Source organism: Aquarana catesbeiana, linkage group LG01 (assembly GCF_042186555.1).
Source record: "Aquarana catesbeiana isolate 2022-GZ linkage group LG01, ASM4218655v1, whole genome shotgun sequence".
Classification (NCBI taxonomy): domain Eukaryota; kingdom Metazoa; phylum Chordata; class Amphibia; order Anura; family Ranidae; genus Aquarana; species Aquarana catesbeiana.
This window is the reverse complement of record NC_133324.1, coordinates 728,588,880-728,616,654: the sequence shown is the minus strand read 5'-3', so window position 1 is coordinate 728,616,654 and position 27,775 is coordinate 728,588,880. Positions and strand designations below refer to the sequence as shown.

At 43.2% G+C, this 27,775-nt stretch overlaps 1 protein-coding gene across 2 annotated transcripts in view; it reads right to left on the bottom strand.

Annotated features, from left to right (window-relative positions):
- The window catches only part of ABCE1 (ATP binding cassette subfamily E member 1), an 84,809-nt gene that overhangs the window by 21,712 nt on the left and 35,322 nt on the right, over positions 1–27,775 (bottom strand). For both annotated transcript variants that reach the window (XM_073604468.1, XM_073604477.1), the window contains 11 exons: positions 21,923–22,060; positions 21,712–21,781; positions 21,071–21,167; positions 20,902–20,991; positions 18,753–18,874; positions 18,420–18,641; positions 9,816–9,875; positions 9,115–9,173; positions 8,471–8,581; positions 6,721–6,863; positions 6,497–6,619 (listed from right to left, as the gene is read on the bottom strand). In XM_073604468.1, the coding sequence (XP_073460569.1) occupies positions 6,497–6,619; positions 6,721–6,863; positions 8,471–8,581; positions 9,115–9,173; positions 9,816–9,875; positions 18,420–18,641; positions 18,753–18,874; positions 20,902–20,991; positions 21,071–21,167; positions 21,712–21,781; positions 21,923–22,060 (1,235 nt within the window). The remainder of the gene's footprint in view (positions 1–6,496; positions 6,620–6,720; positions 6,864–8,470; positions 8,582–9,114; positions 9,174–9,815; positions 9,876–18,419; positions 18,642–18,752; positions 18,875–20,901; positions 20,992–21,070; positions 21,168–21,711; positions 21,782–21,922; positions 22,061–27,775) is intronic.

Below are 27,775 nucleotides of genomic sequence, written 5' to 3'. Positions count from 1 at the left end.
GTGGGTTTCTATAGCCAAACCATTAAATTTAGCGTTTGTAAGGTAGGATGGAATACTGGTCCCTGGGAGAGCAGGTCTGGACGTTGTGGAATGGTCCATGGGTCCCCCTACTGCCATCCTTACGATCTCTGCATACCAGGACCTTATGGGCCACAAGAACCACTGAATTCTTTTCCTGCTTGATCCTGCTAAGAAGACGAGGTAGCATAAGAATAGGAGAGAAAGCATAAATCAGTGAGAACCGATCCCATGGGATTATTAAGGCGTCCGTTCCACATGCGAGCGGATCCCTTGTTCTTGACACAAAGTTGTCGACTTTGTTGTTGAACCTGGACACAAGACACCCAGATCCACATCCAGGACCCCCCCCATCTTTGGCAAATGACCAGGAAGATGTCGGGGTGAAAGGACCATTCCACCGGGAACAACTGTTGGCGAATCTAGTAGACCGCCTGCCAATTCTCTATCCCTGGAATGAAGATTGTCGATATGCATGGCACATGCTCTTCTGCCCAGGCTAGGATATGGTTTACCTCTCCTTGGACTGCATGACTTCTGGTGTCGCCTTGGTGACTAATATAAGTCACTGCTGTGGCATTATCGGATTGAATCCTGACCGGACAATTCCGCAACCTGAACGTCCAGGTCTTTAGGGCTAAACGTGCTGCCTGAATCTCTAGAATGTCGATGGGCAAGGTCCCTTTGGCCCTGGACCATTTTCCTTTGACAGTCGCTTCTTCCAGGACTGCTCCCCAACCTGAAAGGCTGACATCTGTTACCACCTTCCAAGTAACCGACATGAAGGATTTCCCCTTCTGCAGATTCTTGGATATTCTCCACCAACTGAGACTCTGGCACACTTTTGGCAACAGACACATTGGAAAATCTAGCACTTAGACCTTCTTGTTCCAAGCAGAGAGGACGCTGATTTGCAGCAGTCTCGAATGAAACTGAGCATAGGGAACCGCTTCGAATGAAGCCACCATCTTTCCCAATAACCTCATGCAAAGGCACTAGAAGGATTCTTCTTCGCCCTGACCACCTGAACCAATTCTTTTATGGAACCGATTTTTGCCTGGGGTAAAAACACCCTTTTCTGGGCTGTATCTATGATCGCACCCAAATACTCTATTCTTCTTACTGGTTTTAAAGAGGATTTCTCTAGATTGAGAATCCAACCTAGGTATTCCGAGTAGTTGACTGTGGCGAACCGACCGGTCTATCAAGAGCAGGTCATCTAGGTATGCCACAATTGTTATACCTTGAGCCCTTAACTTGGCCAGAACTTTTGTAAGGTGCCGTACCTAGACCGAAAGGTAAAGTTACAAACTGAAAATGGAGTTTTTCTACCTCGAAACGCAGATACTTCTGGTGAGCGGGGAATATAGGTACATGCAGGTATGCATCCCTGATGTCGATTGACGCCAGAAGTTCTCCTCCTCGTAGAATGGAGACAACTGATCAAATTGATTCCATGCGAAAAGAATGGATATTTAGCAATTGATTTAGATCTTTGGGATCTAGAATGGGTCTGACATCTCCATTGGGTTCTGGCACCATGAAAAGGTTTGAGTAAAACCCCAACCCCTGCTGTTCCATGGGGACCATCATGATCACTTTTTGAGACAAAAGTCGGTCTAACACTTGAAAGAGAGACTTCTTTTTCTCTGGATCTTTGGGGACGTTTGACCCGAGGAAACGAGACGGAAACTCTCGGAACTCTAGTTTGTACCCTAGAACTATTGTGGGAGACCACCCATCTGTCTCGAAACTCCTGCCAGACCTGAAAACTGCAGAAGCCTTCCCCCCCCACTCGAGCAAGCGGGGGCTCCCCTTCATAAAGAGGCTTTAGTATTCTATCTTGTAGGTTTCCTGCCCCAAGACTTCTTTTGTCCCTGAGGTTTACCTCTTGAACCTGACAGAGGCCGTCATGACTGCCTGGAGGCTGATGCCCCTGGCCCTGGAGAAGGAGCCTGTTTAAATGAGGGACATTTACTCATTTTCTTAACTGGCAAAAGGGTACTCTTTCCACTTGATATTTTTGGGATATATTTGTCCAAATCATCCCCAAACAGCCTTTCACCGTGGAAAGGAAAACCAGCCAGGAGTTTTTTGCATGGCGCTTCTGCTGACCAATTTTTCAACCATAAGATTCTACGCATATGCATCAACCCAAATGTAAGGTGGGAGGTCTGCAGAATAGAGTCTCTTATTGCGTCAATTGCAAAACACAAAGCCCCTGGCAACTCGGCTAAATCCTGGGCCTGCTGATCAGGGATAACCTTGAGCACTTGTCTCAACTGGTCCCTCAAGGATTGACATACCCCAATTGCTGCTACTGCAGGTTGAGCCACCGAACCTGCCAAAGAAAAATGTTTAACAGGAATTCCAACTTCTTATCGGTTGGATCCCTAAGCATTTGAGCATTGTCAACCGGACAAGTCAAATTCTTATTCACAGAGGATATAGCAACATCAATTGCTGGAATACGCCTTTTCCTCCTAAAAAGTTTTCATCTGGGTGATCCCACTCAGAATACATAAGTTGTTCCAGCAATGAATGGACTGGAAAGGCCCACAAGGCTTGGGGGACATTAGTTAACCCAAACAAGAAGTGGGCTTTTCAGCCGACTCAGTTAAGGGTAGCTTAAATGTGGAACGGACCATTTCAGTAAGAGATTGCACCAGCAACTTCTCAGATTGTGAAGCTGAAGCAGGTTCATCCACACTTGACCCCTCTGTTTGAGGGTCCTGGGTGGTAGAAGGGGGCCTAACACGATTTCTCCCATTCTGGGAAGATGCGATTAAAACCGTTAACCTCTCTTCCAACCCCATCATAGCTGAGGATAAAACATCCTCAGTAATATAGACAGGGGCTGAAAGGTTGGAAACAGTGTCAACACTTGCCAAACTTGATGGCTCACTCTGACCGGCCTCCCCATTTCCCTCAGGAGAGGATGGTGCGCAGAAGCAAGACCAGGGTCCCCCAGAGCCCGAGGATAACCCCTTTGGGTTCTTTTTTGGGGTGTTTGCACCTCCCCTTCTGCCAACCATAGTGCCAAACACAAACACAGAGGTACTGACAGAAACAAAATGCACCCACTGCTGAGCAAATAGTCCAGCAACTGCTGCTGCTATTAACGCTCAGCCTGATGCAAAGTAAACGTGCCTGTGTCACCACACTCACATGCCCTGTCTGCTCTGTGTCCTTCCCTTAGGCAAATGCAGCCTGCAAACACTGCATTTATAGCCTACACAGTCCTGTGGGTGCTGAAGCACGCTGATGCCGCGGTAGGCCACGCCCCCACTGGTGACTTTTAGGCATGACAATGTTTACTTTTAAAGGAGAAAACCCATAAGAACTTAAAAAGTCTTTAGGAATCTCCACTTACCTTATCCGCCACAGGATTCTGTGGTAAACCAACAGACCCAATTGTCACCCATCACGACGGGCTCCGTTAAAAAACCTTCAAGGACCGGGGCCCCTTTTTATCGGGGGTTCCACACCCTTGGACCCGTATAGCAACCCGCCAGGAAATATGGCTGAAAAAAAAACAAAGCACTGGATCCCAGGGACCAGTCCTCTAAAAAGAGAAGCGTTACAGGCTAAACCTCATTTCTTCCGGCACGAGGCCCGGGTACCATTCAATTCGGCCTGAAACGACACTTTGAATGGATCCAGCTGCATGGCTTGCCCCAGCAAGGAATACTCCAGTGGAGCTCAGCACAGCACATCTTTACTCGTGACCAACACCTTAGACACTGGCAAAAAAACTGAGGTACTCCCGGTAAGGGGAGGGGTTAAATAGGGAGTAAACTTCCCATCTAGGGTGTGCCAGTGTCCATCACTTAAAAGTGGCCTATATAACCCATATAGTTACTACTGTGGCTCTGTGTCCCGTGATGTACAATAAAAAAAAAAAAAAAAATTAAAAAAAAAAGGAGTACCTGATTGTATTATTAACACACCTTGGAAGGGGAACCCTTTAAAAAGGGCTCACCAAGCCCCTATGCAACAATCCTGCTAAGCACTTTTAGCCTGCCAAGCAACACCCGGTGACTCACATGACCGGGTAAGGAGAAATGAACTGCTGCAAATGCCTAATTCAGAGCCTGCTATGTGTCCCACAGCTGTCTTCTGGAAGCATCGCATGCTTGGCATACACAGCTTAAATAAGCTGGCTGTGCGCCGGAACGTCCTGTGCATGCAAGCGCGCGAACCGGGCCCGGCTGTATTCGCGTATGACGCAAATCTTTGTGCGCCCAGATAAAGGTTACTGCGCATGTGCGTCTCCACCGCATGCGCCATGGCCGCCAAACTGCTGAGCACAGCAGCGCTCATGCAAATGCATGTGCGCCATGGCGAACCAAGGCGACATGGCGTGCCATCATACAGGTAAAAAACAGCCAGACACAAGAAAAAAAAAAAAAAAAACACACTTTGCAAACACCCTCAGCTAACTCAAAACTCCCACATATGGTCACTACACACAGGTGTCCAGCCTCTAGCTAGCTTGAGATTGTTACAAACACTGGGACACCCCATAATAGTAAATAAAGGGGTTTTACTTACCCGTTCAAGCGCAGGGCAGCTTAGAAACTGAGCCCAATCTTCACCCATCACGGCAGGTTCCTATCACTTGAGGACGTTCAAGAACTAGGTACCCTATTCATGTTTAGGGTCCACTCCCTTGGACCTGTACAGCACCCTGCAGGCATGCCTTAGCGCTGCGGTGTCCAGGGTCCCACGTCCGGAGGTCGCATTACAGGCAAAACCTCGTAGGATCTTAAGTATTCTTTGCAAGGCTCAGGTACCATTTATCTAAGCATATAGAGCTTGTGTCTGATCGGTCAATCCCGATTCATTTAAGAACCGTTTGTGGGACTAGAGACCTGGAGCTCAGAGAGCTCAAACAACCGTGCCATCCACCTTACAGACACTGGTAAAAAACTGAAGTACTTCCTGTATGGGAGGGGTTATATAGGGGGATCACTTCCTGTCTAAACACCTTTGGTCTACCAGCGTCCATTCACCTGGAGATGAAGTATAACCCCCAGTAGGTAATGAATATTAGCTTAACTCTGTGTCCCATGATGTATGAAAAAAAAAATAATGAATTTAATCCATTTTGGAATAAGGCTGTAACATAACAAAATGTGGAAAATGTTAAGTGCTGTGAATACTTTCCACATGCACTGTACAATGGAACTATCTTAATGTCAGTAACCAGCTAAATTTAGGATGCATCTTCCCTGGATGCATTTAAAATGCAAGGTTTTACAATTTTTTAATTTTGTCTTTAAGTACACTTTATTCTCAAAACAGAACTTAAGAAAATTCTCCAAATGATATGAAGCTACAGGAAAAGCAGATTTTGAATGTTGATGTAAAAAAGATTAAAGTGGATGTAAACCCAATGTCATCCTTTCTAAACTACTGCCATAGGGGTTATCTATAAGGATATACATGCCTCCTGCATGTATCTTTACCTGTCAAATGTCTCCCCTCTGTCTGTTATGAGACCCGAAAAACTGCACATTCTGTGGGCGGGTCTGTTGCCTGGAGCTCGGAGGGTGGAGTCGTGATGTCAGTAGACTCCCCGCCCACCTCTACACTCCCCTTGTCAATATGCATTTTCTCTTGTGTATATTTCTTTCACTGAACTTCTGCTATGATCTCTAACATCCAGTGAAAAGACAGGAAAGTAACCACATGATTTCAGCATGCCAAATCATGGTGAGGTGTGGAACAGCCAATCCTTGCAGAGCTGCTGAAGAAAGCAGTGGGGGAGGGAATTTAAAAATACTGCATGTCTCTTAGGCTGAAGCACGAGATGCAAATAACCTGTCACTCACAGCAAGGGGGAGGATTTGACAAAGTTTTTTCTCATTTTGTCAAGAATTGTCTCACTGAACAATAAAAGGGGATTGCTCAGAGATGGATTAACTCTGTGTGGCAAGACTGGGCTCAAATGATAGGAAATCTTATACTCTACAGTATGATATATAAAAAAAAAAAAAAAATAAAATTTTTTCGGGTTTACATCCACTTTAAATTAAGAATTTCCTCCCCAAATCCAAAATGGAATCACTGATCTGGTAATAGCAGTCCAAAACCTTTCCTGGCCAGATGTGAAACAGGAATCATTTATTTATATCACAGAAACATCCTACATATAAAACCCAATTAAAGTCACAAACTGATTTGCAAGTCATACACACACTGTTCTAATAACTGAGAAGGCATTTCCAAGGTTATAGAAATCACAAATCATAACATGGGGTGTTACAGGGCAAAAACAAGAGAAAAGAAATGAGGGAAAAAATAAAAAAAGGTGTGATTCTATTTTTAAATAAAGTAAATTCTGCCTTTCAGTGAGGCTTTTTTAATTGTACTGTTTGATTCCTCACAGCATAACATTGGGTACAGGTTCTTTGTAATTTTTTTCTGGTGTTTGGCTCATTTGCACATTTTCATAGAGGTATAAAAAGGATACCTGTTTGCAACTGTATCCCTAGATGGGATGCCATCAAAGACGATAACACGGTCAGCAAGATAAGTGGCCATAATAAAATCGTGCTCCACAATAAATGCTGTCTTTTTGGCATGAAGAATGAATCTACAATGAGAAAAGCCATTAGTTTAAAGTTTGAAGAACATATTTCCTCAATACATGAAGATGCAAAAAAAAACAAAAAACAAACAAAAAAAGCACACTACCGTTTGATGACTCTGGCGGCCATGAGACGTTGTTCAGAATCCAAATATGCTGAAGGCTCATCAATTAGGTACACATCGGCAGGTTTACCCAAACACAGTGCCAAAGCCACACGTTGCAACTCACCTCCAGACAATGTCTGCACCTGTTAAGCATAATCAAACAACTCTCAAAGAATGTTCAATATTTGGGGTATAAACTATATCAAACATACATTAATCCCTCCATGACTGGAGGTTATTTAACCACTTGCTGACCAGTCGCCATTATATTGCGGCAGGTCGACATGATCCCGCGAACCGCTGTAGGTGTACATCGGCACCTTTAAGGGCGATAGGCAGGCGCTGCACAGCGGGTGACCTTCTGCGCGTGGCCGCGATGTCCACCGGCCACCCGCGGGCACGAGAGCCAGAACGGGGATCTGTGTATGTAAAACACACAGATCCCCGTTCTGACAGGAGAGGAGAGAGATCTGCTGTTCCTACTAAATAGGAAACAGCGATCTGTCTCCTCCTCAGTCAGTCGCACCCCCACACCCCCCCAGTTAGAAACACACATGAGGGAACACATTTAACCCCTTGATTGCCCTTGGTGTTAACCCATTCCCTACCAGCGACAGTTACACAGTAATCCGTGCATTTTTATAGAACGGATCGCTGTACAAGTGTCAATGGTCCCCAAAAAAAGTCAAAATTGTCCAATCTGTCCGCTGCAGTCCCGCCAAAAATCGCAGATCGCTGCCATTACTAGTACCAAAAAAAAAAAAGAAATAAATAAAAAATGTCATAAATATATCCCCTAATTTGCAGACACTATAACTTTTGCCCAAACCAATCAATCACTATACGCATATTGCAATTTTTTTACCAAAAATATGTAGAATATATATCGGCCTAAACTGATGAAAAAATTTTTTTCTTCTATTTTTTTTGGATATTATAGCAAAAAGTAAACGTTTTTTTTTCCTCGCACAATTGTCAGTTAAAGTGACGCAGTATCGCATCGCAAAGAATAGCCTGGTCATTAAGCGGGAAAATCTGTTAAAAAATTAGATACCCAAAACAAAATGTTGAGATTCTTTCCAGGAACCTCGCTAATTGCTTTTCAATAGTTCGGGCCCTTTTACACTGGGGCAAGCAAAAACCCATATCGCGTTTTTGATGCGCTTTCAATGCATTTTTGCCACATTTTCCGGATTCCCAATTCCAGCATATCCCTTTGAACCTTGGACATGTGACTTTAAAACGCACCAAAAATGCACTGCAGGTGAATTATTATTTTCCATTCAATATCAAGGTGCGTCTTTGTTGCACCAAAAATGAAGCATGTAGGACTTTTAAAAATGCACCGCACCCATAGCTCATTGGTGTAAAGGAGTTCAATATACAGGGATATAATTTTTCATGCATTTTTGTTCTTATTGTTAAGCACCAAAAGTACATCATAAACTGATCAGTATAAAAAGGGCCCCTGATCTAAGACATGCATCTATGAATGACAGTTTAGTTAGATAGCTAGTAGTGCACACACATGTGCACTGCTAGTTCACTACAGAATTACAGATTAATGTTCCTAGAGCAAGTGGTGCCTGAAAAGGCAAACTGCGGATTTTGCACACCGTTTCCTATTCTCACTATTGTTTTTATCCACGTCATATAAAAAAAAAAAAAAAAAAAAAAAAAATCTATATATATTACAGTTTTACTCTGTGTAAGGCAATTTGTTTCAATTTTAAGGATGAAAGTAGAATACCTCTTGATCAATAATATTTTCAATTTGCATTGGTTTCATCACATCGGTTACAAACTGAGGATGGGTGTAGGCATCTCTAATCTTCTCATGTAGCAGTTGGCGGACACTTCCCTGTTTGTAACAAAATATTAGTATAAGAACATGCACTGACCAATTTGTGTTTTTTCTATACCACTTTCGATCTTATTTTGTGTAAAGATTAGTAATTCATAGAAACAATCAAACTGGGCTTTACTGTAATCATAGCAGGAAAGAGACCAATATTAAATCATCACTATATTTTGCAGTCTATGCCTATGCTTCCACCTTAAAGTGGACCTCAAGCTTTATATTATGTGACCTGCGGCAAATTAAAGAATAGAAAATGACTGCCTTTTTATTCAGCATGCATTGGTGGAGTACGACCGGCAGAGTTCCAGTGGCTGGGTATGAGTGGGGAAAGGTTCTGGTTGGAGCTCACATAAGGCCAGATGAAACTGTATTACTAGGGCAGGTTACCATTTTGACTTTATTATATGCAAATTTACAATCTATCATACTAGGTTATTGGAAGTTTCTGAATGCATCAAATCATAATAATAATAATACACTACAGGAAACGTATTGCCCATATACAAAGTGACCCATTTTAGGTGTATACGTACTACTGACTTAGGACTGATTTTCTGTGGTTTGTAGCTCACATTAAGGAATGGTACGTCACCTGTAATGAAAATACATGAAAGCACATTCAATTCATATAATCTGTCAAGCCATTTTTACATCAATATAAACTACAGCTGGTATTACTTAGCATTCTCTTGCCCTAATGCTCATCAGTAAACTTAAAGTGTTACTAAACCCACAACAGTAAAATCAGTCTATATGCAGTAAAGCATGCTTGTTATACTCATTGTGAAACCTAAAGGGTTAATCTGCCGCATTGTATAAAAAGGCTGTTTGATTCTGTCTTCTCTGATCCTCCCCTTCCTTTACTGTCCCCAACCCATCTGCTGATAGTACATGGGTTACACTCTGCACATGCTCAGTTTGGTGTGTATTGCTACAACACAGATTTAAATTTGCAATTTTTTATATATACTTGTAAAAAGAGAAAAACTTTGACAATCATTTTCTCTTCGTGCATATGGAAAAATACCAGCAAAGCATGTAACATGTACAGCCCTGAACTCAGAAGTCTAAACAGGGCAGGAGTACTTTACTTATGGCAGTAAGACCAGGAGCTCTCTGTTCTTTTACCAATCTAAGCTGAGAGGCAGGGGATGAAGCATACCTATATATGCCAAAAACTCTTTCCAGCTTATGAGCACTTTAAATACAGTATGAAAGGAAACTTTGATATTACCTCCTTCATCTGGTTTCAGCCTACCAGCAAGCATTCGAATAAAGGTAGTTTTGCCAGTTCCTGTTTAGAAATAAATAAAAAAAAAAAAAAAAAAAGAAGACTATTACTATTCTAAAATGAGACCTCTAAAAAATGAAAAGAAAAAAGAAAAAAAAAAGGTCATATGCACATGCGCCAAACTTTGTCGCTGGAAATTTGTATGTACTGTTTTGTATGTTTACAATAAAGCATGTTTGCATTGCAGAAAACATGCATTTTTTTCCCCCGTCCCTTTACAGGAAAGATATGGGCTGGACTGCTCCAGTTTATCAATGCAGACCGACTAATACTCTTTACATATCATGGGTTCTGAGCACTAGCAAATTTTTAACCACTTGCCGCCTGCCCACCTTCAAATGACGGCGGGACGGTGCGGCTCTTGTTCTGGGTGGACGTCTCACCCGAACGGCCGCTCCTGTGTGCCCGCGGAGGAGCGCAGCGAACGTGCCATGTTGCTAGGACATGTCACGACCCCGATCTCTGTAAAGTGCCACCGACGCGGCTCTTTAATCGTGTGATCCTGTGTCCAATCACAGCTGGTCACATGTAAACAAGGAAGTGCCGGTAATCGGTTCTCCTCGCCTCACACAGTGTGGCGAGGAGAGCCAATCAGCAGCATTTCCTCGCAGGGGACAGTGAGAGATCTAATCAGGGCACTGATGATTAGTGCCCTGATTACATTAGAGTGCCAGCAAACCCATGCTAACCAGTGCCAGCAATCAATGCCCACCACAGCCAGGATATCAGTGCCCATTAGTGATGCCAGTCAGTGCTGGCTTTCAGTGTCACCTATCAGTAATGCCCATTAAGTTCCGGCTATCAGGGCCCATCAGTGCACACTGGTGCCACCTATCAGTGCCACCCACCAGTGCAGAATATTAGTGCTTCCTCATCAGTGCCACCTAATCAGTGGCCATCAGTGCCGCCTCATCAGCGCACACCAGTGGAGAAAAATTACTTATTTACCAAATTTACTGACAGAAACTAAGAAAAAAATTTTTTTCATTCAACGTTTTTGTTTTGTTTTTTTCATATAGGAAAAAAATAAAAATCCCAGCAGTGATTTAATACCACCGAAAGAAAGCTCTATTTTGTGTGAAGAAAATTATAAAAATTTCACATGGTTACAGTGTTACATGACCGTGCATTTGTCATTCAAAGTGTGACAGCTCTGAAAGCTGAAGAATGGCCTGGGCAGGAAGGGCGTGAAAGTGCCCTTTAGATCAGTGGTTAAAGTGTGAGAAATAAAAAATAACCCCCCCCCCCCAATCCAAGTGATTGGATTTTTGTATTTCACCAATAAAGCTTCTATTAATTAGACTTTAATTAGACCGTGGTTTATCTCCTTTTGATTGTTTCCTGGGGCTACCTATTGACCTTTCCCACATTTTTTGCAATATCCTCATGCCTTCTTACATCCACCTGATAGAATATGGTGAAAGTAAGGGCCGAAGACCAGATTGCGCCCTTGCAGATTTGAGTCATGGAGGCTTGGTGATGCACTGCCCACGAATCACTAACAGCCCTGGTGGTATGCGCTTTAACCTGGAAAGGTGGAACCTTCCTCTTCAAGCCATAAGCTTGAATAAATTACCTGCCGAATCCATTTGGCAATCGTGGATTTTGATGCTGCCAGTCCTTTCCTAGGACCTTCAGGCAACACGAACAAAACATCTGTATTCATAATCTGAGCAGTCGCCTTCAAATAGATCTCGACTGCTCTCACTACATCCAAAGAGTGTAGTTACTTTTTCTTCCTTAGAACAAGGTTCTGGAAAAAAGAAGGTAAAACAATATCCTGGTTTAGGTGAAAACCTGAAACCACCTTTGGCAGAAAGCTAGGATGAGGGCGCAATACCACTCTATCATTGTGAACGATTAAATATGGTTCTTTACAAAAAAGAGTCGCCAGCTCTGATACCCTTTCTTGCAGAAGAAATGGCTACCAGAAAAACTAGCTTCCTTGTCAAAAGGACCAAAGGAATATGTCGTATCGGCTCAAAAGGCTGTTTCTGTAATGCCGACAGAATTAAAATTCAAGTCCCAAGGGTTCAGGGGTGCTATAACCGGTGGATTTAGCCGCGTTACCCCCTGTATAAAGCTTTGGATCAAAGAATGTGAAGCCAGTGGACGTTGAAACAATACTGATAAGGCAGAGACCTGGCCCTTGATAATACTCAAGGCCAGCTTCATCTCTAGCCCCATTTGCAGAAAGGCAAGAATTCTACTTATGACATACTTCCTAGGATGCAAACCCCTGGGATTCACACCAAGAAACATATGCCTTCCAGACTATAATAAATGACTCTGGAAGCTGGCTTCCTTGCATTAATCAAGGTAAGTATCACTGAGCCTGAAAGCCCACGATTCTTTAGAATGTGGGTTTCAATAGCCAAACCGTTAAATTTAGCGTTTGTAAAGTAGGATAGAACACTGGTCCCTGCGATAGTAGATCTGGACATGGTGGTAGGGTCCATGGGTCCCCTACCGCCATCTTTACTATTTCTGCATACCAAGATCTTCTGGGCCACAAGAACTACCAACTTCCTTTCTCGCATGATCCTGCAAAGAAGTCGAGGCAGCAGCAGAATAGGAGGGAATGCATAAATCAGTGAGAACTGATCCCACGGGGTCACCAACGCATCTGTTCCGCATGCGAGTGGATCCCTTGTTCTTGACACAAAGTTGTCGACTTTGTTGTTGAACCTGGATGCAAACAGATCTACATCCGGGATCCCCCATCTTTGGAATATAGCCAGCAGAAGATGTCGGGGTAAGGGGACCACTCCCCCGGGAACAACTGCTGGTAACTTAAGTAGTCTCCCTGCCAGTTCTCTATCCCTAGAATGAAGTTTGCCGAAATGCACGGTACATATTCTTCTGCCCAGGTTAGGATATGATTTACCTCTGCCTGGGCTGCCCGACTTCTGGTGCCCCCTTGGCGATTGATATAAGCCACTGCTGTGGCATTGTCGGATTGAATCCTGACAGGAGAATTCTGCAACCTGAACATCCATGCCCTTAGGGCTAAACGCGCTGCCCGAATCTCTAGAATGTTGATGGGCGAGGTCCTTTCGGTTCTGGACCATTTCCCTTGGACAGACGCTTCTTCCAGGACTGCTCCCCAACCTGAAAGGCTTGCATCTGTTGTTACCACCTTCCAGGTAACCAGTGAGGATTTCCCCTTCTGCAGATTCTCAGATATCCTCCACCAACTGAGGCTATGGCGCACCTTTGGCAACAAACGCATTGGAAAATCTAGTGCCCGAATCTTTTTGTTCCAGGCCAATAGGATACTGTTTTGCAGCAGTCTCTGGTTTTGGTAACATGAAAAAGGTTCGAATAAAATCCTGACCCCCCACTCTTCCAGGGGGACCATCATGATCACTTTTTGTGTCAAAAGTCGGTCTAACGCTAGAAAGAGACTTTTTTCTCTGGATCTTTGGGGACATTTGACTTGTGGAAACGAGGAGACGGGAATTCTCGGAACACTAGTTTGTAACCTAGAGCTTTTGTGGAGACAACCCAGCTGTCCTGAAATTGTTCCTGCCAGACCTTTGAGAACTGCAGAAGTCCTCCACCCCACTCGAGCGACTGGGGGCGCCCCTTCATAAAGAGGCTTTAGCGTTCTGCATGGCGCTTCAGCTGACCAACTTTTCAACCATAAGATTCTAGACATATGCACCAACCCAAACGCAAGGCGAGAGGTTTGAAGAATAGAATCTCTAATTGCGTCAATTGCAAAGCACAAAGCCGCTGGCAGCTCAGCTAATTCCTGGGCCTGCTGTTCAGGGACCACCTTGAGTACCTGTTTCAACTGGTCTCTCAAGGACTGACATATCCCAATTGCCGCCACTGCAGGTTGAGCCACTGAACCTGCCAGGGGAAAAAATTATATTATATTTTATATATTCAAAAAAATATATATATATATATATATATATATATATATATATATATATATATATATATATATATATATATATATATATATATATATATTTTTTTTTTTTAATTTATTTTTTTTTTGAATCCCAATTTATCAGTTTGTTCCCTAAGCATTGTCTACCGAACAAATTTAACTTTTATTCACAGAGGATATAGCAGCATCAATTGTCGGTATACTCCCCCTTAGTACATTTTTGGAAACTTTTTGGGAGGGAAAAAGTGCTTATCTGGGTGATTCCACTCAGAATACATAAGCTTTTCTAGTAATGAATGGACAGGAAAGGCACGCAAGGCTTGAGTGAACCCAAACAGGAAGTGGGCTCTTCAACCAACTCCATTAAGGGTAGCTTAAAATGTGGAACGGACCATTTCAGTAAGAAAATGCACCAGCAACTTCTCAGCATGTGAAGCTGAAGAAGATCCTTCCCCACTTGATTCCTCGGAAGAGGAGTCATCAGCCTGTTCATGGTCCCCTGAGGGTGATTCATCTACCCCCTTTCCACAGTTCCCCCGTTTGAGGATCCTGGGTGGTAGAAGGGGACCTAATGCATTTTCTTCCACTTTGTGAAGATGCAATTAAAGCCGCTAATCTTTCCTCTAAACCACTCATAGCTGAGGAGAAAACCTGCTCAGTTATATAGACAGGGGCTGAAGTGTTGGAAGCAATTGCAGCCCCTGATGGCTCAATCTAACCAGCCTTTTTAGAATGGGATGGTGTCGGAGAGGGAGGGTCCTCAGGACCTGAGGGCGACCCCTTAGTGTCCCTGGTCTTTGTGGCATTTGAACCACCTCCTCTGGTCATAGTGCTGAGCACAAAAGCAGAGGTACCACAAAACAAATGCACCCACTGCTGAGCAATAGTCAGGCAACTGTCGCTGCTATTAAACTCAGCCTGATGCTTAAAGTAAAATGTGCCTGGGAATGCCTGTGTCACCCACTTACATGCCATCTGTCCACTGTGTCCCTCCTAGCTGTATGCACCTGAAAAAGGTGCATTTTATAACTATGCAGCCCGCGTTGTGGACGCTCGATTCGCGCCAACGCTGCTAAGCCCCGCCCCCTTCTTTAGACCACCCACAGCGCCCCCCTCCACCTATTTTAAACTAGATTGTTTCCCTGCGCAAAGCGGGCTCCGATCCAGACCGGACCGCATGAAGGAGGAAGAGAGAAGGAGAGCTACCGAAGGGAACCGCCGTAATGGCGGCGGGAGCGGCGCAGTACACTGCCGTGTAGCGCCATGCTCCCTCTGCCTGGAGGAAGCTATCCAGGTGGGGGGACATTCCTGGGAGAAGAAAACCCCCTTTCCCACAACTTTACCTGGAGCTAGGGCCAGGAGGAAGCATGCAGCTTGAAACAGAGGCGAGACTGACAAGCATTAACAGGTACGTGCTCTTGACAGCCCCCGGTGGTGACTATAGGCATAGCAACATTTACTTTATAGGAGAAAGCCCACAAGAATTAGAAACATTTCTTAGAATCTCCCTTACCTTATCCAGCTGCAGGTTTCTGTGGTAACAGACCCAATCTTCACCTCTCATGGTGGGCTCCATTAGAAAACCTTCAGGGACTGGGGACCCCTTTTATCGGGGAGATCCACAGCCCTGGACCTGTAAAAAGCACACCGCCAGGAATATTGGTGAAAAAAACAAATACTGGATCCCGGGGTCTCTAAAAAGCTCTCTAAAAAGAGAAGCGTTACAGGTAAAACCTCGTTTCCTCGGACACGAGGCCTGGGTACCATTCAATTCGGCCTGGAAAAGACACTTTGAATGGATCTGGTTGCGTGGCTTGCCCCAGTAAGGAATATTCCAGCGGAGCTCAGCACAGCACATCTTTACTCGTGACCAACACCTAAGACACTGGCGAAAAAACTGAGGTACTCCGGTAAGGGGAGGGGTTATATGGGGAATTGAACTTCCTGTTTAGGGTGTGCCAGTGTCCATCACCTAAAGGTGCCATATAACCCATACAGTTATTACTGTGGCTCTGTGTCCCGTGATGTACGCTAAAGAAAGCATGATCGCAAATCAGTACTTGGGACAGAAGATCCAGATGATACGGTATAGCACATAAAGCATCTGCTAGGCGTCATACTGTCACAGTACCACATTCACAAAGTTGGAATCCAGATGATCACCAAACGCTATTCATCTCGATCCTGGGCTGAAAATTAAAAAAAGTTTCAAGAAAGGAAAGGCATAGATCACGGTGTATTGAGCCACCATTGCTTCCACTACAGGATCAAACTATATAAAGAAAAACCTAGCTAGCGGTTGAAACTGGAGGCCAGGAAATCAACATTAGGTGTTCCCCACCTGTGTCATAGGTCTTAGAACACTCCTGGGTGCATGAACTACTCCCCTGGGTCCAAATGCTGCCAAATGTCCACACACCTGAGATGGAAACAGACAAAGCTGGAACACCGGACTTCACATTCCTCCCTGTGTGAAATGTATGCCACTGCTGTGCTACTGAATCCAGATCAAATTCCCCTACAGCAGGATGATCCAAAGCTGCAGAGACCTCCAAAAATCACTTAACACTGCAGGATGTTGATCAGGAGATGAAATTCCTCTAAAGACCAAGTTCCCTGCAATAAAGTGCCCAGGATTCTTTACCAGTGCAACAGATTTGTCCAAGGTGCAGAAGAGAGGCTGCATGGGGGGCCACAGAAAAGTGCAGGAGACCCACAGCAAAGCATAAGGAGGGCTAATGCACTAAATTATTACATGCAGGTAGGCCTCCATGTCATCTATGGAAGCCAGAAAGTCTCCCTCCCCGGTAAAAAGAGAGGCACAGACCTAGTAGATTCCATGAGGAGTTTCTAAACCCGAATGAAGACATTCATTAAGATCCAAGATAGAGCAGATACCCCCTTTCGGTCTGAGAACTGAATAGGTTGGAGTAAAACCCTGCAACCATTCTACAACAGAAATTCAGTGGAAATGGCACGTTAATCCTGAGGACCTGAGTGGGCTTAATGGACATCAATATGTGCAGTGACAAAGGACAATTGGGGATAAACCAAAGAGGGGTCAGAAAGCAGAATTATACCTTGCAGTCCCTGCAAATAATTTCCCGCACCCTAGTGGTCTCAGTGTGGGGGGGCACAGCTTCAAGAAAAGGAAGGTTTGTCTGAGGGTCTGGCAGACCTTGAGACCCAGACCTTGCGAATGGATTTGGAGCCAAGCTTAAGGAATCTGGACATGGATCTTGTGATAGTGGTGTAATGAAAAGGCACATTTTTAATTGCTGGAGACAGATGAACCTTCCCAGTCTCTCTTATGCTTCTTCTGTGAGGATTGGTTGCTTATGCCACTAGTAGCATCCTTGAGAATGGTATCACAGCATTTGTACCTTTTACTGTGGAAACCAGCTCTGGCACAATAATAGTAAGGGATGAAAGCAAATAATTTTTTTTGACAAAGCAGTGTTGTGATCACCATTACATTAATCACTAGCTAAAAAATATGTCAATAGCCAGCCTCTTCACTGTGACTATTCAACAGCTTAGTCACAAGTATACAGTACATATGAAATTGCACACATCAGCACATACCCCATGAACAGATACAATTCTGTTAAAGACTGTCAAATGGGAAGCACACATCTACTCAGTGTTGAAATACTTACCATGCCACTGGTTGCCAAAAGTATTAAGCAGAACTTCAGGCAAAGATGTTTTATTGACATTTAAATAAAAGTGTAAAAGGGTTACCACCCGTGAAGGGTATTCCCCTTGCAGGATCGATGCTTTATCTTTCATATTTACACTTTTATTCATGCTGGATCGTACAACTATTGCTATACCTTCTGGCCTGTTGCAGCTATAAAAGCGGACAAGGAAGCGACAGCGTTGTGTAAATGCTCATCTCCCCTGGGCATTCACAGAATTCCATCATTTCTTTGAATCAATTGAAAGATACAAGGTATTTGGTGAACAGTCAAGGGGTGAGGGGGATGGCTAAACACGATCACATCTTTATACAGGAGTCACAGTCAGTCGAAGTAGAGTAAAACACTATCCAGGATGTACAAAAGCGTACATAAGGAAAATGCAGCGATCCTGCATGTGGACTACATCTCATGAGATGAAAAAAAAAAAAAAAAAAAAAAAAAGTAAACATGGGACAAAAAAAAAAAAAAAAAAAAAAAAAAAACCACACACGCCATGAGATGCATAATAATGCACTAAAAAATAATTTATATACAGGCAGTCCCCAAGTTACAAACAACCAACATATATACAAAGACACCGTGACTCAATGCTGGTCCTGGAAACCACCGGTGCCCACGTTGCTGCTCACCGCATGCGGCAGTATGGCACAGTAGGTGGCAGCATGCCACAGTAATTATTTCCAGCTTCTGGTGGACCTGTTAGCAATCCTAAATCACTGCATGGCTAGTTAACCCTTCCCTTTGTTAATCAAAACTCCAATAATTTTTTGGCTGCAGTTACACCTAAAAAATGTACCTGTTCCAACTTGCATACAAATTCAACTTAAGAACAAACCTACAGAACTTATCTTGTTCGTAACCCGGGGACTGCCTGCACACTAAGCAACCTGGCTTAATTGTTTACTAAATCAGGTGTAGAAAGTCAAAATCTGCTCATACCATTCTCTCCCAGCATGACCATGATTTCAGAGTCCGTGAACTCTCCAGCCACAATCCTCAGCTGGAAATCGCCCATCAGCTTCCTCATTGACGGGTACTTATACATGCACATCTTTTTTATTTCTTCTTCATTGGCAGTTTCTGCCACCTTAAAAACCAGTGAGGTGTCCCTAAATCTTAAGTTTTCGGTGGGAACATAACCATCCAGAAAAATGTTGATACCTGAAAAGAAAAACGTTTAAAACATACGCAAACCCATATTGGCATTACAAAAATGAATGAGAACATGATTTATTGCATACTCTATTACAATGTTAGCGAAGGAAGACTTACCTTCTCTGACGCTGAAAGGCATAGTGACTACGCCATAAGCACTTGGAACACCATACAAGCAGCAAATGAAGTCAGAAAGATAGTCCAAAACACTGAGGTCGTGCTCTACAACAATGATGTAACTGGGGAAAAAAAAAAAAAGTTTTAAGTCTGATATACACATTTTAGAAATTAAACAGAAGCTGTAATATTAAGGATGTGAAGCAGATATAATGTAGTTATTAAGGAATTCTAGGTATGGATATTTTCTATATAGTTACATTGGTCCAAGTTGGGCCAATATAACTATGCATAATACAATAACTGGACTATGCCCCTAGGGGCTGGAAATCACTGCAGTAGACAGACACCACTACAGTGATTTCCAACTGCTTCTGGGTCTCATGCACTGAGTAGCTGCCCCTGCTGCATTTTAAAACACTTGCATTTTGTAATTTTCTGATTGGATGAAAAGAAGAGCATGAGGTCACTCCCTGCCTCTCCACCTCATTCAGAGAACACTTTGCATTCAATGGTGCCAAATGGCCAAACTCCTGTGATCTAAATCCAGCAGGACAGCCGCTCAGCACAGAACCCAAAAGAAAGTGGAGTTCACTGGAGTAACGGCATCTACTTGAGTTATTTACAGCTTCCAGGAACATCGGCCAGGTAAAGTACATGCATATTTACAGTGGCTTGAGCTGGACCAATGCAACCACATACAACATATCCATATCTGGAATCCATACCTGGAAGTGGTAGTAAAGTCATTTTTTATTTACACCTACAGGTAAGCCTATAAGAAGGCTTACCTGTAGTTACAGTAAATATTTCCTAAACGTGCACTGCGCTCTCAGGGGATGGCGTGCCGTGCATAGAGAGCCATGGCGTGGCGGTGACGCCCCCACCCATGCAAGGGCAAATTCAGAAAGAAGATTGGGTGAAGATAGAAGCCCCATCAATGGTGACAGCGTGCCGCTGCAGGAATTAGTTTTAAAGGTAAGTCTTTCATAATGTGCTAATATGCCATGCGCATTATGACATTTGCAGGGAGATTTTATTTTTTGCCGTTTACTACAGCTTCAAGTAGTTTATTGCCGTAAATAAACTAGCATCTGAGGTCCCATATGTAACTCTAGAAGGTAGACTTGACATAGAAGGGTAGTTTGGCTCTGTGGCCAACTACTAAGCAGGCAGCAGAGCATATACATGCAGTGAATTAATACGACTACTCCCAGGTACACATGTATTACAAACATGCAACCTTTTCAACATTTGTGTTTTCCAGTTGTCTCACCTCCAATTAGGCTACTACTGGAAAAACTACAAAGCCAGTTATAATCGTACTATACCAGGACCAGACAAAATCTAAAACCAGCACTACAATGTCCATTATTTATAGAGAAACATACTTGCACAGCAGAACACAACCTGTATACTCCCAGGAGCCTCCAGGGAGCTGTCTATCAAGAAAATCAAAGTTCTCTTGAGTGACAGTTTACAGAACCTAGGTTATGTACTCAGCCATTAACAGCAGCTTGGTCAAACACCATAAGCCCCTATGTGTTAATTTTATAGGTTAATGCTCATATACGGTGTTCACTTTAGCAGGAATTAAAAGTACCAGCATGCTCCATGAAGTTGCAGAAGCAGGGCTGGATGTAACATTTCTGTATATGCTGAAAGCAGAGTGTGCAGAGCTTAGCCCTGTTTTGTCACACTGTACCTTGAAGGTATTCTTATTACAGCCTCCAGGTCCCAGGACATGGCTGTACTTATACCCTGAGGGACTCTACCCTCTCAACACACCTGCTATCTGGATCCGCTGAACTGTCTCCTAGCCATGCCTGCTCCAGCCTCCCCCAGCTCGCACCGACGGCACCTCACAACCGTCAAAACATGCGGCAGCTGCAGGCAGAGAAGGGAAAGTGGGGCCAGTGAGGTTAGCAGCAGGTGCCAGGGGAAGGGATATGCCTGGGTATCTGACTGCTAAAAATGCTAATCCAATAGCATCCATACCCAAAACAAGTATGAAGAGGTGTTGTGACATTCTAGTCTACATGCTTGTTCTGAGGGACTCAAAGGAGAAATCTCAGATTTTGAGAATAAATTGTCACACGGTGGGAGTCCTGATTATGTTTCAAATTAGCAGACCACTTGTTTTCCTTACCGGTCAGGGTTAATCAGAGATCGGATGGTAATGGCAGCCTTAAGACGTTGCTTTACATCCAAGTAACTGGATGGTTCATCAAACATGAAGCTGCAATGAGACAGAACTACAATTCAGTTAAGTGTACACAGACTACTTCTAATTTACCAATAAAAACAAGTGTTCTTACATGTCAGCTTTTTGAATACAGACAACAGCACATGCAAACCGCTGAAGCTCCCCTCCAGAAAGGTCTTCCACATTTCTGTCCCTCAGATGAGTCAGATCTGAAACGTCAATTGTTGTATTCAATATTTAAAAGCAAATACAGAAAAAAGCAACAAAGTAAAAACACATACCAAGCCAAAGAAGAAGATATAAAGATTACACCAACACCAAAATCTTTTGTACCGAAGAACAGTGAAAAGCTCATGGAAGACAATGGCTAAAGACACCCAAAAAGCTAAAACATGATGCTACAACTTAAACACTAAGGGGCTCATTTGTAAATGGAGGGCAGATGTTTCCATCTCCTCCATTATACTGCACAGGGCTCGGGCACACTGCAGCCTGCATTTTATGGCACATTCAAAAACACAGCCGCACAGTGCAATGTCACAGCATTCTCTCTGTTTAGCAGAGCTCTAACTGTAGGAGAGCCAGTCATCTGACAGGTCACTTGACTGTTCTCCTGGCGGTTTTGTCCTCTCCCATTTATTCAACAATGCTATGGCAGCTTTAGATTCCTGAGGCGCGTGGGAAAACTAAGCTCACTTTGTGTTAATTTTATTGTAATGTAGCAGTATGTAAGGGAACATAGAGAGTACTTACCCAGCAGTTCACAAACCCTAGTTTGGGTTTTTGTTTCATCTTTTCGATCTAAAATGGTCCCCACAGGTCCCTGAGATAGCAAAAATATTTTATTACTTTGCAACTTATTGTAGAGGCACGTCTACCCCTTCCAAGGCAAAGACATGCAAGCGTATTACAATCATATTCCCTATAGATTTCACGATTCCAGCACAAAACACTGCATACACACCTTTGCGGCTTTTGGAATTTGGTCCACATACTGAGGCTTAATGATGGCCTTCAAATCATCCTCCAAAATTTTGGTGAAATAGTTTTGCAATTCTGAACCCCTGAAATAAGTCAGTATTTCTTGCCAATCTGGGGGATCCTTTTTGAGAGAAAAAAAAAAAAAAAAGAAGTATACACAAATTTTGAAAATATTTTTTAACCTAAATTCAAAAGCGATCTCGCTAAACTATTAAAAAATTCATACTGTGAAAGAAGAGTGAAAAAAGGTACAAGTATCACTGGATGGCGACACTGACCTTTGGTCTTTAGCACGCTTGTCAAAAGTATCTTTACCAGTATATATTTTAGGGTGTGTTTTCGATACCTGAATGTCCTGCTGCAGACTGTGGTTTCAACGGTTATGTCACTATAGCTCTGCAGGGGCATCATAGTGACCAGCAGACAGAACCATAGTGTGCAGCAGGACATGCAGAGTGTAGATGCTGAAAATTCTTTAGTTGGTGTTGCTTTGCAAAAGAACAATTTGAGTAATTGGTGACAGGACTAGTAAAATGCCAGAGTTTATGGTTTGCTATAAAACATGCTAATCTGCACCCTTAACTCTACCTGGTCTGTACACTTTCAATTTAAAATAACATGTATCCGATTATACCAAATATTTACCGAAGCAATAAATACGTCTGACCATTTATTTACTCCAGAGTTGTCTTTCTTTTAACAAACCAGACAGACTGGAAAACGGTTAGGGTAAATGAGAGGCACCCCAACATAGGTAGCCAGGTTTAAAAGGTATACCTCAACCCAGGACTGATAAAAGGGGACAACAGGAAAAAAATAAAAAGCGAGAAGGAGTAAAACCATCCATAATAACACCCCAAAATGTCACTGGGGTCTTAGAGTAGCACTGCAAGAATCTTCTAACCCGTCCCTACCCAGCAAAGCACCCGTATTCATGGAGGGCTGCGTTCTCTCTCCCCAACAGGCAGTACCTGCAGCTGTGGCTCCCAAACAAAATTGACGTCTTTTTTCCCCACAAATAGAGTTTTCTTTTAGTGGTATTTGAAAAAAAAAAAAAAAAAAAGCATTATTTTTTGCTTTTTGCTATAATAAAGATCCCCCAAAAATATATTAAAAAAACCCATTTTTTTCCCCTCTGTTTAGCCCGATGCGTATTCTTCTACATATTTTTGGAGGGGAAAAAAAAAAAAAAAAAAAAAAATCGCAATAAGCGTTTATTGATTGGTTTGCGGTAAAAAGTTATAGCTTCTACAAAATAGGGGATAGTTTTTATGGCATTATTATTATTATTTTTTTACTAGTAATGGCGGCAATCACTGATTTTTATCGTGACTGCAACATTATGGCGGACACGGACAATTTTGGCGTGATTTTTGGACCATTCACATTTATACAGCAATCAGTGCGATTAAAACTGCATTGATTACTGTGTAAATGTGACTGGCAGCGAAGGGGTTAACACTAGATGGCGCTGTAGGGTTAAATGTGTCCTAACTGTAGGGGGGATGGGCTAGCTGTGACACATCACTGATCATAGCTCCCGATCACAGGGAGCTATGATCAGTGACACTGTCACTAGGCAGAACGGGGAGATGCTTGTTTACATTAGCATCTCCCCGTTCTTCTCCGTGAGACGATCGCGGGTATCCCCGCAGATATCGAATCCGCGGGACCCGCGACCCGACTCACAGAGCTCCCGGCCAGCGCGCATGCGATGGCATGGTGGCAAATTTAAAGGGACGTACAGGTACGCCCATTTGCCCAGCCGTGCCATTCTGCTGACGTCCATTGGCGTGCGCCGGTCGGGAACCAGTTAAAAAAATAATTATAGGCTTGAAGATTACACAAAACGCACAAAAATAATTTTTTGAAAGCAGGACACCCTAGAGAATAAAATAGCAGTATTTGCAATTTTAGGGCAAGCAAACGCAAAAAAATTACCCAAATTTTTGGTAAAACATAAAAAACGAGGTTGTGCTAAGTAAATAAATATCAAACCTTACATTTTTGTGCGCCCGTGAAATGGCGTCAAACTTCAGTACCCTATATTTTCTATAGGCGACGCTTCAAAAGCCCCCTATAGGTATCAGTTTAGTGTCATGGAGGAGTTCTTGTGTTAGAATTATTGCTTTCACTCTGGCATGCGTGGCAATATGTAACATGTGTATCGCAATCAACGTTTTCATGCATAGGCACCCTGACGCATGCGTTTTTCGTGTGGCAGCGGAGCCGCAGGAATACTCTAGTCTGCCTGTCAGTTTCACACACAATCCCGGTAGCTGCAGCCATCAGATTGTGTGTGATACCCCCCCACCGTTAGGTCTGTACTTCGGCAAAAGGGTTAATAAACCTTGGGTAATGCACTAGGCGTTTGCACCAACCCCCCCCCCCCCCCCCGTCTGTTCTTTTGCAGTGTAAAGTTGGTTTCCCATGTCTGAGTCCGGTGACTGTCCTTTTGAGTGCTGGAGAAATTGTTTGGTCTATTGCATGCACTGCACATTTGTACAGACTATTAGTCCCAACGAGTCACGTTTAAATGCTTGCTGTTGCAAAAAGCACAAGACTACAGACATTTGCTCCAGAGGCTCTGTAAAAAAGTGGTCTACTGCAGTGGTGGAGGAATCCCTCTAGAGGAAATCCACTCTGTCATGACAGATTAACATTACTGACAGCTAACAGATTGAGAGCCATTTAAATCTGAGGTGATTTTTCAGAAATGTCTGGGGCTTTTAAAAAAAAAAAAAGTTTTTCGCCATAAAGCCCCCTTTTTTTTTTTTTTTTTTTAAACATTGCATGGTTTATCTCCTACTCACCTCCCTGCCTGTCTCCAGCACCGCACTCGGGGACTAGCAGGGAGGGGGTAAGACCTTGAAGTGTGACAAGCACCGATTGGGTGCTTGTCAGGAAAAAAAAAAAAAAAAGGCGTGTCAGGCTCTCAACGCTCAGTAGAAGCGTGTCTGCTGAGCGAGTAAATGAGGCACCAGACCCAAATGAGGAAAATACCCTTTCAGTTAAATGGGAAAAGGTCCCCCGAGCGGGGTTTTTAGGCAGCTAGCTATAGATATGAGCAAGGCATTAAATAAAAAATTAAAATGCTTTATTGAAGGGTAATGAATGAATGTAACAACATATAAATATAAGTTGGGAGCTGCAGTGGGAAAATACCCATACCAAATACATATAATAGCAAACATAGGTTATACACAGCATATGATAAGGCTATTGCATAACAATCCTGACGCGTTTCGACCCATGAATTTTGGGGTCTCTTCAGAGGATGAGTTTGCTAAAGAAAAAAGAAAAATTTATAATAGTAGGTTTATAAATTTTTATGTTGTTACATTCATTCATTACCCTTCAATAAAGCATTTTAATTTTTTATTTAATGCCTTGCTCATATCTATAGCTAGCTGCCTAAAAACCCCGCTCGGGGGACCTTTTCCCATTTTTCTTGTCCATATTGGGGTGAGCAGCATTGACTCCTTAATGTGTCTTCCCTCTTTGCAATACCCTTTCAGTTTACCCTCGCACATGGAAGCACTTGGGTGCTCAATACAAGCGCAGGCTGAGCAGCCAAATCAACTCCGATATCCTCTCCGTTAAAGAATAAGTTTTTTTTTTTTTTTTTTAAGGGAAAATCACTTTTTTTGCAGGTACTTTTTTTTTTTTTTTTTTTTTTTAGGGGAGCCTGGAAAGCATTGCACCAGCGATCAGCGGACTCCTGCAGACTGTCTTTGTAATCTGTCTGCCAGTACATCGTACAGATTTTCACACAGGTTTCACACAATGATCTACCAGAGCACTCAGAGCCTTGGTAGTTCAATGAGAACTACAAGCTGACATTGGCCAAGGATGTTGGTACTTGTAGTTGATTCATTCACAGAACTCTGTGAATGAGATGTTTAACCCCTTCCCAGCCAGTGTCATTAGTATAGTGACAGTGTATATTTTTAGTACTGATCACTCTATTAATGTCACTAGTTGCCACAAAGTGTCAAAAGTGCCAGTGTCAGATTGTCCACGCAATCCCTCTACAAGTCGCTGATCACCGCCATTACTAGTATAAAATTAAAAAATCCAGTATATACAGTGAGGGGAAAAACTTATTTGATCCCCTGATGATTTTGTACGTTTGTCCACTGACAAAGAACTTTTCAATCTATAATTTGAATGGTAGATTTCAACAGTGAGACAGAACAAAAAAAATCCAGAAAAACGCATTTCAAAAAGCTATAAAATTTAAAGTTGAAATTTTTATTTCAATTTTAATGAGAGAGTATTTGATCCCCTATCAGCAAGGTTTCTGTCTCCCAGGTGTCTTCTATACAGGTAATGAGCTGAGGTTAGGAGCACAATAATCTCAGCTTGTTACCTGTATAAAAGACACATATCCACAGAAGCAGATTCCAATCTCTCCACTATGGCTAAGATCAAAGAGCTGTCCAAGGATGTTAGGGACAAGATTGTAGACCTACAAGACCAATCGCTAAGCAGTTTGGTGAGAGAGTCAGTTTGGTGAGAAAGTAACAGTTGGTGCAATTATTTGCAAATGGAAGAAACACAAAATAACTGTCAATCTCCCTCGGTCTGGGGCTCGATGCAAGATCTCACCTTGTGAGAGTTTCAATGATCATGAGAACGGTGAGGAATCAGCCCACAACTACACGGGAGAATCTGGTCAATGATCTCAAGGCAGCTGGGACCCATAGTTACCAAGAAAATAATTGGTAATACTACATCGTGAAGGACTGAAATCCTGCACTGCAGGCAAGGTCCCCCTGCCCAAGAAAGCACATATACAGGCCCTTCTGAAGTTTGCTAATGAACAGCTGAATGATTCAGAGAACTGGGTGAAAGTGTTGTGGTCAAACGGGACCAAAATCAAGCTCTTTGGCATCAAATCAACTCACTGTGTTTAGAGGAGGAATGCTGCCTATTACCCCAAGAACATTATGCTTTGGGGGTGTTTTTCTGCTAAGGGTACAGGACAACTTCACTGCATCAAAAGGGACTATGGACGGGGCCATGTACCATCAAATCTTGGGCGAGAACCTCCTTTCCTCAGCCAGGGCATTGAAAATGGGTCGTGGATGGGTATTCCAGCATGACAATGAAGCAAATCACACAGCCAAGGCAACAAAGGAGTGGCTCAAGAAGAAGCACATTAAGGTCCTGGAGTGGCCTAGCCAGTCTCCAGACCTTAATCCCATAGAAAATATGTGGAGGGAGCTGAAGGTTCGAGTTACCAAACGTCCGCCTCGAAACCTTAGTGATTTGGAGAGGATCTGCAAAGAGGAGTGGTACAAAATCCCTCCCGAGATGTGTCAAAATCTGGTGGCCAACTACAAGAAACATCTGACCTCTGTGATTACGAACAAGGGTTTTGCCAATATTGACTTATCTTCTGTAAAAATTAAATGATATATTTTTCTATTACTATGTATTATTGGTGATGGTCTTACAACCACTAGGGCCTTTAAAGTCCCGTAAGGGGGAACACCCATCTTCTTTATCAAATAACTGGGATGTTGACACACCCCTAGTTCGATCCATCTCAACTCTCTTGTCCCTATAACAATATGGATCCCAGATTACAAGCATCAGGGATACTGAACTCCCATGAAATAACTAGGGGATTATGGGCTGAGGTCACCTGTACTGTGTTTTAGTGAAGACATGTTGCTTACATGCAGTGGTTATGCAACTAGGCACGGGGCAGGACCTAAGGTCACTCCACCCAGATGACGTCCGCTCGGTGCATAAACCTTTCCCCTTTTTGCAAGTCTATGTTGGCGGAAAATGTGCTCAGTGCAGAACAGTGAGGTAGCGCCCGATG